The sequence below is a fragment of the Podarcis bocagei genome (assembly GCF_964188305.1).
Source record: "Podarcis bocagei genome assembly, chromosome: 4".
Lineage (NCBI taxonomy): Eukaryota > Metazoa > Chordata > Lepidosauria > Squamata > Lacertidae > Podarcis > Podarcis bocagei.
This window is the reverse complement of record NC_138128.1, coordinates 13,531,128-13,544,189: the sequence shown is the minus strand read 5'-3', so window position 1 is coordinate 13,544,189 and position 13,062 is coordinate 13,531,128. Positions and strand designations below refer to the sequence as shown.

General features: G+C 43.6%; 1 protein-coding gene across 5 annotated transcripts in view; it reads left to right on the top strand.

Moving 5' to 3' along the window:
- The window catches only part of NAALADL2 (N-acetylated alpha-linked acidic dipeptidase like 2), a 659,014-nt gene extending 646,301 nt beyond the window's left edge, over positions 1-12,713 (top strand). For all 5 annotated transcript variants that reach the window (XM_081190167.1, XM_081190168.1, XM_081190169.1 and 2 more), the window contains one exon: positions 11,809-12,713. In XM_081190167.1, the coding sequence (XP_081046293.1) occupies positions 11,809-12,007 (199 nt within the window). In that variant the 3' untranslated portion in view covers positions 12,008-12,713. The remainder of the gene's footprint in view (positions 1-11,808) is intronic.
- Positions 12,714-13,062: the final 349 nt, after the last annotated feature.

The following is a 13,062-nucleotide window of genomic DNA, read 5'->3' as shown; positions in this document are numbered from 1 at the left end:
TCTTGGTCCAAAAGTGTCCTGAGAATGCATAGTCATGCGTTCTTTGAATGTGCACAACATGGGAGTTGCCTGTGCTTCAGTTTTACTGACGAGCTGCAAGAGTGAGGGCAGGAAGCATTGCCCTCACTCTGATTTGGCTTCAGAGGTTATCATGTATGGATTTTGTGTTATTGTTGTTGTTGTTGTTTTTAAAAAGGTCATTGATTTATTCTTGTCCTGAAAGGCACTTGTTACTAATCTAGTGTAAAGCAACTCATAATGTAGACTAATTTCTTAGGTTGAGTGTTTTATGAAGCCTAAACAGAGGGAGGTCAAAAAAGCAATGGTGACTTCTGGATAAAAATAAATGCCCCCACTAGTGCTTCCACTGCTGGAACATAATGATGATGATGATGATGATGATGATGATGATGATGATGCCGCCGCCGCCAACAATAACAACAACTTTTTTATTTATACCCCACCCATCTGGATGGGTTTCCCCAGCCACTCTGGGTGGCTTACAGAATATATAAAACATAATAAAGCATCAAACACTGAAAACTTCCCAATACAGGGCTGCCTTCAGATGTCTTCTAAAAGTTGTATAGTTCTTTATCTCCTTGGCATCTGAAGGAGGCTGTTCCACAGGGAGGGGGCCACTACTGAGAAGGCCCTCTGCCTGGTTCTTTGCAGCGAGGGAACCAGCAGAAGACCCTTGGAGGAGGACTTCAGTGTTTGGGCTGAGCAATGGGGGTGGAGACGCTCCTTAAGGTATACTGGACCAAGGCTGTTTAGGGCTTTAAAGGTCAGCACCAACACTTTGAATTGTGCTTGGAAACGCACTGGGAGCCAGTGAAGATCCTTTAGGACCGGTGTTATATGGTCCCAGCAGCAGCTACCAGTCACCAGTCTAACTGCCACATTCTGGATTAGTTGTAGTTTCCGGGTCACCTTCAAAGGTAGCCCCATGTAGAGTGCATTACAGTACTCCGAGCGGGAGATAACCAGAGCATGCACCACTCTGGCGAGACAGTAGGGTCTCAGCCAGCGTACCAGATGGAGCTGGCAGACAGCTGCCCTGGGTACAGAATTGACCTGCGCCTCCATGGACAGCTGTGAGTCCAAAATGACTCCCAGGCTGCGCACCTGGTCCTTCAGGGGCACAGTTACCCCATTCAGGGCCAGGGAGTCCCCCACACCTGCCCGCCCCCTGTCCCCCCAAAACAGTACTTCTCTCTTGTCAGGATTCAACCTCAATCTGTTAGCCGCCTTTCCTCCTATGTACTGCTTAATGCCAAGATAGGCAGAAATGGAAAAGGTGAAAGGACACTGAGATGTAAGAAACATCCCTTCTGCCAATCATAGCTTTCGAACGAAAACCATTATTTCTGTCCCATGCAATCCTGTGCAGGCTGCCTCAGACGTAATATTTGCATGAAAGCTACTCCTAAGTAAGTATGCATAGGATTGTGGCCGTAAGAATTTTAATCTCAGCGCTATTTTACTGATAGCACTTTAATGTTTCTCTGTGTGGAATAATACTTGTTCATTCAACACTGCAAGCTAGTTTGGTATGTGCAAAGTTTATTATATATGCTGTGAAGCATCTGCTTCTCCCACTTGCAGAGTGAAATGGTTCGCTCTAGCAACAGACATAATGATCTTATGCTATAGCTCTGGATCTTCGTCACACAGAAGCAGAAAGGAGGAACCATTTCATAGGGGGAGAGCTCTACCAATATCTCTTTAAGTCTTCATGCATAATAATAACCTAATAACCATCCTGCATTTGCCTGCATTTCCTGAGGAAACACCATCCTATTTGTGCCTTGTGTATATTTCAAGTGTATATTTAGAAAAAGACTATTTAGCATACAGTCTTAATAACCTCTCATTTTGGTGGCTGATTTGTTTCATTAAGTAGGGTAAGCCAATGAGCTAAAGAAAGAGGGAGAATTAATTTAAATATATGAACATATTTGACTTTTGGACAAATATAGCTATAGTCATGGGAAGCAGAACAGCATGTGCCATAATTGTACCTGGTTTTGACAAGCATTTCAGTTGTTTTTACATTTCAATGTCAAGCGGTTGTCAATAGCATCTCACCATAACTCGTAATTCACTGATTATTATTTTTTTAAATCATTATTTCACAAATGTTTTAGGGAAGAGCAGAGTAGTTTTTATACTCTGTAAGTAGCTTTTACATTAGAATATAAAATAATTCCTTTTAAAACTTTATGGTGATTTTTTTTTAAGATCTACATAATTACACTAAGCTATTTACACATGCACGATACTAAAGGTTTAGTTGTTCAGGGTTTGGTTTTGTGGCCTGATGGAAAACGTTCTCTTTGAATCATCTGGGCTGCTTCAGTATGGCCAAGTCCTATGCCTCTCCAGATATTTTTAAGAAGCAAGGGCTGGAGCTCAGTCTGTAGAACATCTGTTTTGCATGCACATGGTACCAGGTACCATCCCTGCCATCTCAAGAAGGAGTGATACATGCCCCTGTATGGGAACCCTGTAGAGCCACGGCCAATCAGTGAAGGCAATATTGAGCTAGATGGTTCAATGGTCTGATTCGTTACAAGGCAGCTTCCTGTGTGCCATAACAAAGGACAACAGTTCTCTTTTTATCACATTCCACCCATAAATCCACCTAATGCATGCAGCAGTAGCAAGAATGCAAGCTACTCAAGACTGGTACCTGTTGTCACTTGCCCCATTCTCAACCTCTGTGCATTCAGCAGAGGGTGAGGAAAATATATGGACCTTGCGCATGCACATGTGTATATATTAGGGGTGCACGCCAATAATAAGATTTGTTGATTACAACTGCAAAAGACGCCTGCTTCTTGGGAGAAAAGCAATGACAAACCTAGACAGCATCTTAAAAAGCAGAGACATCACCTTGCCAACAAAGGTCCATATAGTTAAAGCTATGGTTTTCCCAGTAGTGATGTATGGAAGTGAGAGCTGGACCATCAAGAAGGCTGATCGCCGAAGAATTGATGCTTTTGAATTATGGTGCTGGAGGAGACTTTTGAGAGTCCCATGGACTGCAAGAAGATCAAACCTCTCCATTCTGAAGGAAATCAGCCCTGAGTGCTCACTGGAAGGACAGATCCTGAAGCTGAGGCTCCAATACTTTGGCCACCTCATGAGAAGAGAAGACTCCCTGGAAAAGACCCTGATGTTGGGAAAAATGGAGGGCACAAGGAGAAGGGGACGACAGAGGGTGAGATGGTTGGACAGTGTTCTCGAAGCTATCAGCATGAGTTTCACCAAACTGCGGGAGGCAGTGGAAGACAGAAGTGCCTGGCATGCTCTGGTCCATGGGGTCACGAAGAGTCGGACACGACTAAACAACAACACTGCAATACATACATTAAAAGAGTAGGATTCTATTTTAATCTTTCCCCAAAACTAACTGGCCCGGAAACTAACTGGCAGCCAGTGCAGTAAGTTCAGGATTGGTATAATATGTTGGAACCATCTTGCCCCGGTGAGCATACTGTAAAACATATAAATGAGATTTCAAAAATGCAGTCTTCAAACTCATATGCAGTACAGTCATACCTCGGGTTGAATGTGCTTCAGGTTGAGCATTTTCAAGTTACTCTCTGTAGCAACCCGGAAGTAACAGAGCGCGTTACTTCTGGGTTTCACCACTCGTGCATGTGCAGATGCTCAAAATGACGACATGCGCACACGCAGATGCGCAGTCGTGTCTTACATTCTATTCAGGATGCGAACAGGGCTCCGGAACGGATCCCGTTTGCATCCCGAGGTTCTCATGCTGAGAACCAACAGTCATGTGATCTGTAGTAATACTGAGAAGCGGAGGTGCTTCAACCCAAAACAGGTCTTCATCGGTGGTCAATGTACAAATCTTAATGCTGTCACTAGAGGTGGACCATTTACCTGGTCTGTATCAATATTCTGAGCTGGCCAGTCATAGATGCAATTCATAATGCTTCATAATAAATAAATGTTTTTGGGGAAATTAAAGACCGTAGTCTGATGAAAATATTGTCTACAGGAAACTCACCTTTTTGTGTGCATATGATAAGTCTGGAAAAATATAGGTTGATATGAAGTTAAGTGTTTTTCTCATGCCCAATCCACAATTATAGATGGTGCCAAATTCAAAAAGGTTGTATTTTAATAAAGTGATGCCGTTTAATGATTCCCCATTAATTAATTCAGCACCTGTGGGCAGAAACCGTGGGCAGGGCACCAAGCATGTCTAACCCATCCCTCAATACCAGCAGACTCAAGAGTGCAGGAAGGCTTCACTCTTTCGAATGCTGTTAAGCAGGGGAATGTGAAGCAATTGGGCACTCCATTTGCTTGCCTTTTGGTGAGTTCCAGCAGAGGCAGATGAGGGCAGAATCAGCTGTCTGGCCCATTCCCTACATTGTGAATGCAACACTCACTTCCTTTTGCACCCATTGTTGAATCCAGCACCTGTTTCCCTTCTGGTCCTTTTCCATTCCGTAGGAGCATGTAAACTCCATAATACCCCCACTGCTGCCTCAGCTTAACCCCTGAAACAGTTCAACGTCATTATCAAAAAAATAAAATTAGTTCTTGCATTATGGAATATTACAGTTTAAGCCATTTGCAAAGGCTTGGCATTATCTCGTTTGATTTATTTAAGACGTGGCATAATACAAGTTACTTTCTGGCTGGTATGGGTCTTATTCCATGCCCATTTCAGCTAATGAGAAACAATGTTTGAATAGAGGGTCATTATTTCTATCACCAAACGAGCACATTTTTCAGTCACAGAAATGGCTCATAAAGACAGTGGAAGGTCTCTCCCCCCCCCCATCTTTTAATAAAATTCCTTTTGTATGTACCTTTGCCTTAGTTTATTAAGGCTGATTTCTCAGCTCCATGAAGAGGTTTTATCTCCTTCAGAATTGCTGTCTGGCGTTATTAATTACTTTTCCCAGTTTGGCGCTGTTCTTTTCGGGTTGCTATGATGTGTCATTGAAATGGACCCATTAAGGATGAGTGATGTGTGTAGTAATTTCATTAGTGTCATCAATAATGCATTGCACTTTCCTTTTAAGAATCTCTTTGTGAGGGTTGCAGTGACTCTGTGTATTATACTTATGCGATCAAAATGGTTAAGTTTGGAGGGAGGTATTTCAAAGTGATTAGGGATAGGGATTGGACTGGTGTCATTTTAATCATGTAAATATCAAAGAATTATGGCCATCAAACTACTGTGGTCAACAGAAAGAGGACTGTGGCTTTCTGGTGCCTCAAATTCTTCTATTATTTTCTGCTAAGACACAATAAAAACAGCAAGTGCTTTGTTGTTGTTGTTGTTGTTGTTGTTGTTGTTGTTGTTGTTGTTGTTGTTATATTTCATAGAATTGTAGATTTGGAAGAGACCCCAAGGGTCATCTACTCCAACCCCCTACAAATGCTGGGATCCTGCCCATGACCATCCATGGGTGGGCTTGAACCACCAACCTTCTGGTTACTGCCAGACACACTAACCCATCGCACCACTATTTATACCTTGCCTTTTCCCTTGGGGATTGCTAGGAGTATTTCCCCCAGACTTTTCTACTACTCCCATCTAGTGGCCAACTCAGCATTGCCAGTTTCTGTGAACTGCTGGTGGGCAGAGTGCTGTTGTGCTCAACGTCCATCTTGCAGACTTCTCACAGGCATCTGGTCTGCCACTGTAAAAGCAGGATGCTGAACTAGAAGGGCCATTATGTGGAGCTCCAGTGGCTGGATCCAATTAGCCCCTCAGAAGAACAGAAAGGGCCTGCAGATCACTGGCAGAGCAGATTATTTGCATGCAGAGAGAGCCATGTTCGGTTCCTGGCATCTGCAGTTAAAAGGAACTTAAGAATGCAGGTCAGTGAATGACCTCTGTCCGAGACCTTGAAGAGCCATGGCTATTTGGAGCAGATGGTGCTGGACTAGGTGGACTAATGATCTGATTCATTAGAAGGCAGCTTGATATATTCCCATGCTCTAAATTCATGTCCTATGCCCCTCGGTTTCTTAAATCTTTCTTCTGCCTTTTAGCTTTGCCCTTGTTGGAATTCTTGGTACTGTGGTCTTTCTTCTGCAATAATGCAGGCAGGATTGTAGCTGTAAACTAAAGCAGAGGGCAATTTTGGGCAGCGCTGAGAAACACTCCCTGCTTTTCGTCGATTTGTTCGCATTCCTTGTCAAAAGTTTTGTCCATTTATTTCCATTGCCCTTGCTTTCCACCGCCTTTGTTTGCCGTAAGTCACGATGATGTCATCCTGTCATCTTTTCTGATTGCTACCCGATGCACAACATTGTGACGACACGTAACATTGTGAATCAGTAAAAAGTGAATGTTTGCAGAAAGCATCTGCACAAACCTCTGTCCCACCAATCAGGGGCTTTCTATGAAAACCCCAAATTTGCACACCTCTAAACAAAGCGGTGGGGAAACTCAAGCCTGAGGGCCAAATGTGGCCCTCTGAGAATCTTTACCTGGCCAGGCCTAACACACTCTCAAGCCAGACTCCCTACTGGCTCTAGTGATCACAGCAATTCTTCCCAGTAGGTCTTGCCCCAATGAGGTGGTTGTGTGGATGGAAGGTCCTTGCCTTCCACCTCTCTCTAAGACTCCTTCTCCCTGGGTCCTTCCCAAGCCATCTAAGGCTCCCTCGTCTAGTGTCCCATTGCTCTCCCCTCCTCATTTTTCTCTGTGTACCGGGAGATGGGAGGTGAAGATTCCCTGGACTCTAGCAACCAACCTCATCTCTGTCTCCTGGTCCCATCCTCTCCTGCCTCTGATTCTGGTTTGCTCTCTGCTCCAGCCTCTTTGTCTCATTAATCAGCTTCCAACATCTCCTCCTCCTCCTACCCCCAGTCTGTTCCCTCTTCTCGTTCTGACCACTCAGCGTTGTCCCTCCACCAATGCCCCTGGCTCTGAGCCTTCTTCCCCTGGGGGTTCCCTTGGGGGTTCCCCAGTTGGTGCCTCCCACCAGTCTTCTGCATCCAGCCAGCCCATGACATCAGAGGACAGAGGGATGTATGCAGAAACTACCCCTGCTGTCCCAACATAACACTGCAATGTTGGAAACAGCATGATGGCAACATTACTGCTGAGCTGCCGCCATGCTGTTTCCGTCACAACAGTAATTGATTATTGCAAAGACTTAAAGGGTTGTGGGAGGCAGACAACCCCCTGCTGGATGTTTTGGAGCTTTTTGTTGCTTAAATAATAGAATCATAGAGTTGGAAGGGACCCTGAGGGTCATCTAGTCTAACCCCCTGCAATGCAGGGATCTCAGCTTAAGCATCCATGACAGATGGCCATCAAATCTCTGCTTAAAAGCCTCCAAGGAACGAAAGTCCACAACCTCGCGAGGGAGACCATTCCACTGCTGAACAGCTCTTACTGTGTCTGTATTGGTTGACACATTGTATTTCAGCTGCTCATAAAGCAAAAGATTGACCCTGGTACCTGGTTGGCCAATCTTGCTGAAAGAATTCTGAGGAAGGGAGAGCATTGGTCAGATTTTCCATCGCTGTCCTATATGTTTTCCAGCGCCCAGCTACAATGATGTATTTACACCCAACCACGGTTTAGAGGCAGCGAAGAATTTAAAATGTTTCCGTTATGCTGGTTTTAGTGTCTTTGTGGGGTAAGTTATGGCCTTTATGCAAAGGAGACTCTAAAGGAAGCATTTCCAAGTGCACTTTCTAAGTTGCCATTTAACCTGTCACTTTTTTTTTTAGCCAATCCCCCTCTTCGAATAGTAATTAGACGTCTCCGATAGTGATCTGCAGAATATACTCTCTGGTAGTCTTCTGGGTGACTATCGCTGGCAGTTTTATTACTAATTTGGAGTTGCCACTGGGCCTGTCATGTAATTAAGTTACTAATGGAGTGTCTTGGCTGAGCTGCTTTCTTTTGTTATTTTTTTCCCCTCCTCTGTCCGTTCATTTTATGAATTCCTTTGTATGTGTTTGATGATAAACTCCTGCCTGCAATCGCTCACCAACCTTCTCCCCCCCCCCACCATTATTTTCCAACATCACGCAATATAGTTTACAATCAAAGGTGCCCCTGGGTAGAGATTTATTATATTTACATACTGCTCTAATTAGGATAGTGATTACACCTGCTTTAAGATAACATTTATTACCTGCTCTAACAGACCCACCAAAGCCTAGTGGAAACCAACTGAGTAGGGTTTTTTGGGTTGTTGTTTTTTTGCTTTTCTTCCAAAAATGCTTTTAATCCTGCTGTGCTTACAACAAGAGACATATAATAGCTTTGCTTCGAAGAATAACAGTGGAACCATTCGACTGGGAGCCCTTTCCTGTTCTCCAGCTTCTTGCTGCTTTCTCACCCTCTCAAGCAGTGTTCTTCAGCTTACCGTACCTTACTTTTCCATCTCTATAATCCAGGCTGCCTTCAGTTAGGGCACCTGGGACTTCCTCCAGAATGCCTTGAAGTGGTTTGCATCACTGCACAGGGACTGGCAGGTCTGCACAGCTGACATCAAGCTATAAGTTCTCTTGCTTTCCAGGAAAAAAGGTCTTGTGGCTTTTCCTGCTCCCCTTCTGTGATTCAAGTTGCTGTTGGACTGCAGTTCCCATCATCTCTTACCGCTGGCTGAGCTGCCTGGGAATGATTGGAGTTGTAGTCCAACAGCATCTGGGGACACATGGCTGAAGGTTGCTCTCTATACCCCATCCCCTTTCATGCACACAAAGAATCTGAACCACAAGGCAGCTTCTTCTCCACGCATTTGTTTGTTTGTATCCTGCCTTTCCCCCAGAACTGGAACTCAAGAAGGCTCACAAAAATTAAAACAAACACAAATAAAACACCAAAAGCCAAAAACATTAGAATCATAGAACTGTAGTGTTGGAAGGGAACCCAAGGGGTTTCCTTTTTAAAAATAATAATAATATTTGTATTGGTTTTTCCATGTATACATCCTCTAACAATATTTCTCTAACAATTATCCATGTCCTCCCCCCAGACTTCCCTCATATTCCCATTTTGTTTTATCTCCATATTACTCACCCTGCATGTTGTTTTCCCCCAAAAATCCCCATACATATAATCTTACTTTTTGTTATATGCAATTGCGTTTGTTTATTCAAACCCTGCCAGTGAGTCCAATTCTTTATGTTGCTTCTTCATGTATGTTGTAAATGGTTCCCAATCTCTTTTAAAGCCTTTGTTATCCTTTTCATGTAATTTATCTGTTAATTTTGCCAGTTCTGCATATTCCGTAAGTTTCCCTTGCCATTGTTCTTTCGTTGGCATTTCTTCTGTCTTCCAAGCTTGTGCTAATATAATTCTTGTCACTGTTGTTGCTTACATGAATAATTTCCAATTTTCTTTTTTAAAAATCTTTTTTAAAAGGGGTATCTATTCCTAACCCCAGCAATGCAGGAATCTCAACAAGATATCCATGATAGATGACCATCCAACCTCTGCTTAAAAACCTCCCAGGAAGGAGAGTCCACCACCTCTTGAGGGAGTCTGTTCCACCATTGAACAACTCTTACTGTCAGAAAGTTCTTCCAGATCTTTCCTTTCTTGCCACATGAATCCATGGTTTGGGTCCTGTCTCATAATACTAGAACTCAGGGACACCAAATGAAGTTGAATGTTGTGGATTCGGGACAGACAAAAAAAAAGTATTTCTTCATATGGTCATGTGGCCAGCATGACTAAACCACTTCTGGCACAATGGACGGTTTCCATGACGAAAACCAGAACGCACTGAAACATTGCTTACTTTCCCACTGGAGCGGTACCTATTTATCTACTCGCACTAGTGTGTTTTCGAACTGCTAGGTTGGCAGAAGCTGGGACAGAGCAACAGGAGATCACCCCGTTGCGTGGATTCGAACCGCCAACCTTCCGATCAGCTAGCCCAAGATGCTCAGTGGTTTAGACCACAGCGCCACCCGCTCCCCTATTTCTTCACACACAGTACATAGCTAAATTGTGGAAGTCACTCGCATAAGATGTAGCGATGGCCACCAGCTTGGATGGCTTTAAAAGATGGTTAGACAAATTAATAGTGGAAAAGGCTATCCTTGGCTACAAGTGAGGATGCCTATGTTCTATCTCCATTCTCCAGTCGCTGGAGAGCTCAAGTGCAGAGAACCCTGTTGCTCTCCGTTCCAACTTGTGAGCTTTCCATAGGCATCTGGTTGGCCTGGTTGGAGAAAAGAATGCCGAACTAGACAGGGTTTTTCTTACATTCTTCTGAGAACAGAAATACATTGAATGCTTTATCAAGCACTGTGGCTAAAGTGTGTCCTCCCTAAAAGAGGGCACGTGTTGCGGTGAGACCTGGAGACTGACCTCCTGGTTGTGGGTGGGTATATTGGGCAGCCACAACACCTGATTGGTAGGTCCCTCATTGCTGGGTTTAATCTGGTCAATGGGGAGCTGACTAATTGGACCGAGGGGCCTATTTATACCTATGCACGTGACCCAGAGCTTTCTCTTTCAGCTCGTGCATCGGAACACTCGCCCACCTCTCCCTATATTTAGGGCATTTTGTGATTGACCTTGCTATGCCATCGTGTGTTGTCTGTCGTTGGGGCAGGGGCACGGCAGGAATTTTCCCCACTTGGCAGATTGGCTGTTGCCATTTGGGTTTCGCCTGCCGCGTAGCAAATTGTCACAACTTGTAAGGTTGTGGATAGGCACTGGTTCAGGTGATAGGGATGGGAGAACAGTTTCGCCATCCCTATGTGAAGTATATTCCATTAAAGGAATCCAAGGACTCAACTTGGTTTGGTCAACCCCCGAGAGGGGGCTATGCCCGTGCCTGAGTCCAGGGGAGCATCTGGGAAGTGGACATATCCTGTTCCCGGGCTTTCCGCCTACCTCAGGTGTTTACCCTTGGCTGACCTATGATAGAGCTCTAGGTCAGCGCTACCTGCAAGGGTGCAGGGAGCTAGTTGAACCAGAGCCTATGCAACCACTCACTTTCTGTAATCAATAAAGTTGTGGCCTAAATTCTGCCAAAAACCAAAACTAAAATTTGAGTCAAGTGTGAGTTTATTTAGGCGGGAGGTCTCTGGGTCTGAGCAAAGTAGTTAAAGCACTGTTTCTGGTCTTGGAGTTATTCTGAGTTTTCTCTATCAAAACACTTTATCACAAGTCCATTTGATTTGGAATGAGGAACTCCATTCAGAAACAACCCCACTCTGTATGTTACAGCTAACCAATCAGCCCACTGTGCATTATCCATGAACCAAACTATCACATAAACTAACATTTCAGAAAATCCTCCCCTTGTGAAAATTATGTATCCAATTTTGTGGTTCACTGTCCCAAACACACAATATTACTTTTTGACGTGGCAATAATATTTGGGAAAATCTTTGGGGAGGTGTTGCATGGCTGTACTTACAACCGTGTAAGATTTACATTAGTTCCTTGGGGATGGGGAACACCCCGGTGAGATGAAAGAACTATTGAGTATGGGGATCAGGCTGTTATTCTTCTCAATGAGAAAATGTTAGTGGGATGTCGTGGGGCTGGGGCTGTGATATATATTTCATCCTGATTGACGATGTTTCCTTTGATAAGATTTGTAGATGTACGCTCCTGGAGCGATGAAGGGGCACACTTCTGGGAAGGCAGATAAAATATACACAGTCGACTTCTGAGCGGGTTAATGTTACAGTAGGTAATGTGTATCATTTGTAAAACGTGGCTGCCACCTGGGGGCATCATCGATGATTTCAGATGATTTCAGATACCTGTTTTCATCTGTTTGAGTCAAGCATTTACTGTTTCTTATTGTTCTTTTTCAGAAACATCCTTTACAGGCTGGATGAAAGGACACACCAATTTTCAGTACTGCTAGAGGCGGTGGAACACTGCAAGCTGCATCAGTCAAATGAGACTCTTCAAGCAGCCTTGTCGAAAGTGCTCAGCAGCCTCAATTCAGCTCAGGTTTCTTTCAAAGCAGGACTCAATGTCTTTGAGGCTGCCTTACTGGGAAGCAAATGAGGAATCTGTCTCTTTCACGTGTACACACACACCTACACACAGGGAAGAGCTTTGTTTACATTTTGCAAAGGAAAACTCTGAGCTGGACCAGAAATTGTACGTGGTTGAAACCTTTCCTTTCTTTTTTCTTTTTTTGACTCTTTAAAAGAGTCCCTGTTTCACAGCACCATTTTGTACAGTTAGATAAATCTGAAGCAGCCTTTTGCACTGTTGACAATTTATCATGTACTTCTATTTCCGAATGATATATGGAGGAAAGCTAACTCTTTGGAATGTGTTGGTACACACAAAATCAGCCTTGTAAATGAGCCCACGAAAGCTAGCAGACTGCAAAGCAAAGGACTAGCTTGCTGTGACTGTCAGGAGAGGACAAAGGGCTGTGTCCTCCTTGCAGAAGCCCTCTCGTTCATCTTCATGGAAGTCCATGTACTCACTAAGCGGGTGCTTAGATATAAGGTGGAATATCTCTGAAAATTTCATTTGCTTTATTGAAAAGGGGGTGGGTGGAGATTAAGACTCAATATCATCATAAATGTGGGGGGAAATAGATCTTTGGATTTAGAAGATCAGATTTGGACTCAAATAACGAATTGAATTGGGGTGAAACAGAACGGATCTGAAACATATTGGGCAGCTTCCAAATATTAAAGATACAAGGCAAATCTTTTTTCTACAAGAAATCCCATATATATATATATATATATATATATATATATATATAGAGAGAGAGAGAGAGAGAGAGAGAGAGAGAGAGAGAGAGAGAGAGATGTATATCAGGCTTGTATTTAAGCCCTTGCCTATACCCCCTGGTATAGGGTGGTATAATAATAATAATAATAATAATAATAATAATAATAATAATAATAATAAGAAGAAGAAGAAGAAGAAGAAGAAGAAGAAGAAGAAGAAGTGCATTGAGTTCCATGAAGGCAAATGAGTGGACTGCAGCAGGAGAGATGAAGCTAACAACCAGTGTACGTCTTTAGTGGGCTGAATTTACATGCATCCATAGTCTTTTACTTTCTCAGTTGAACTGCAGCCCACCCACCATTCTG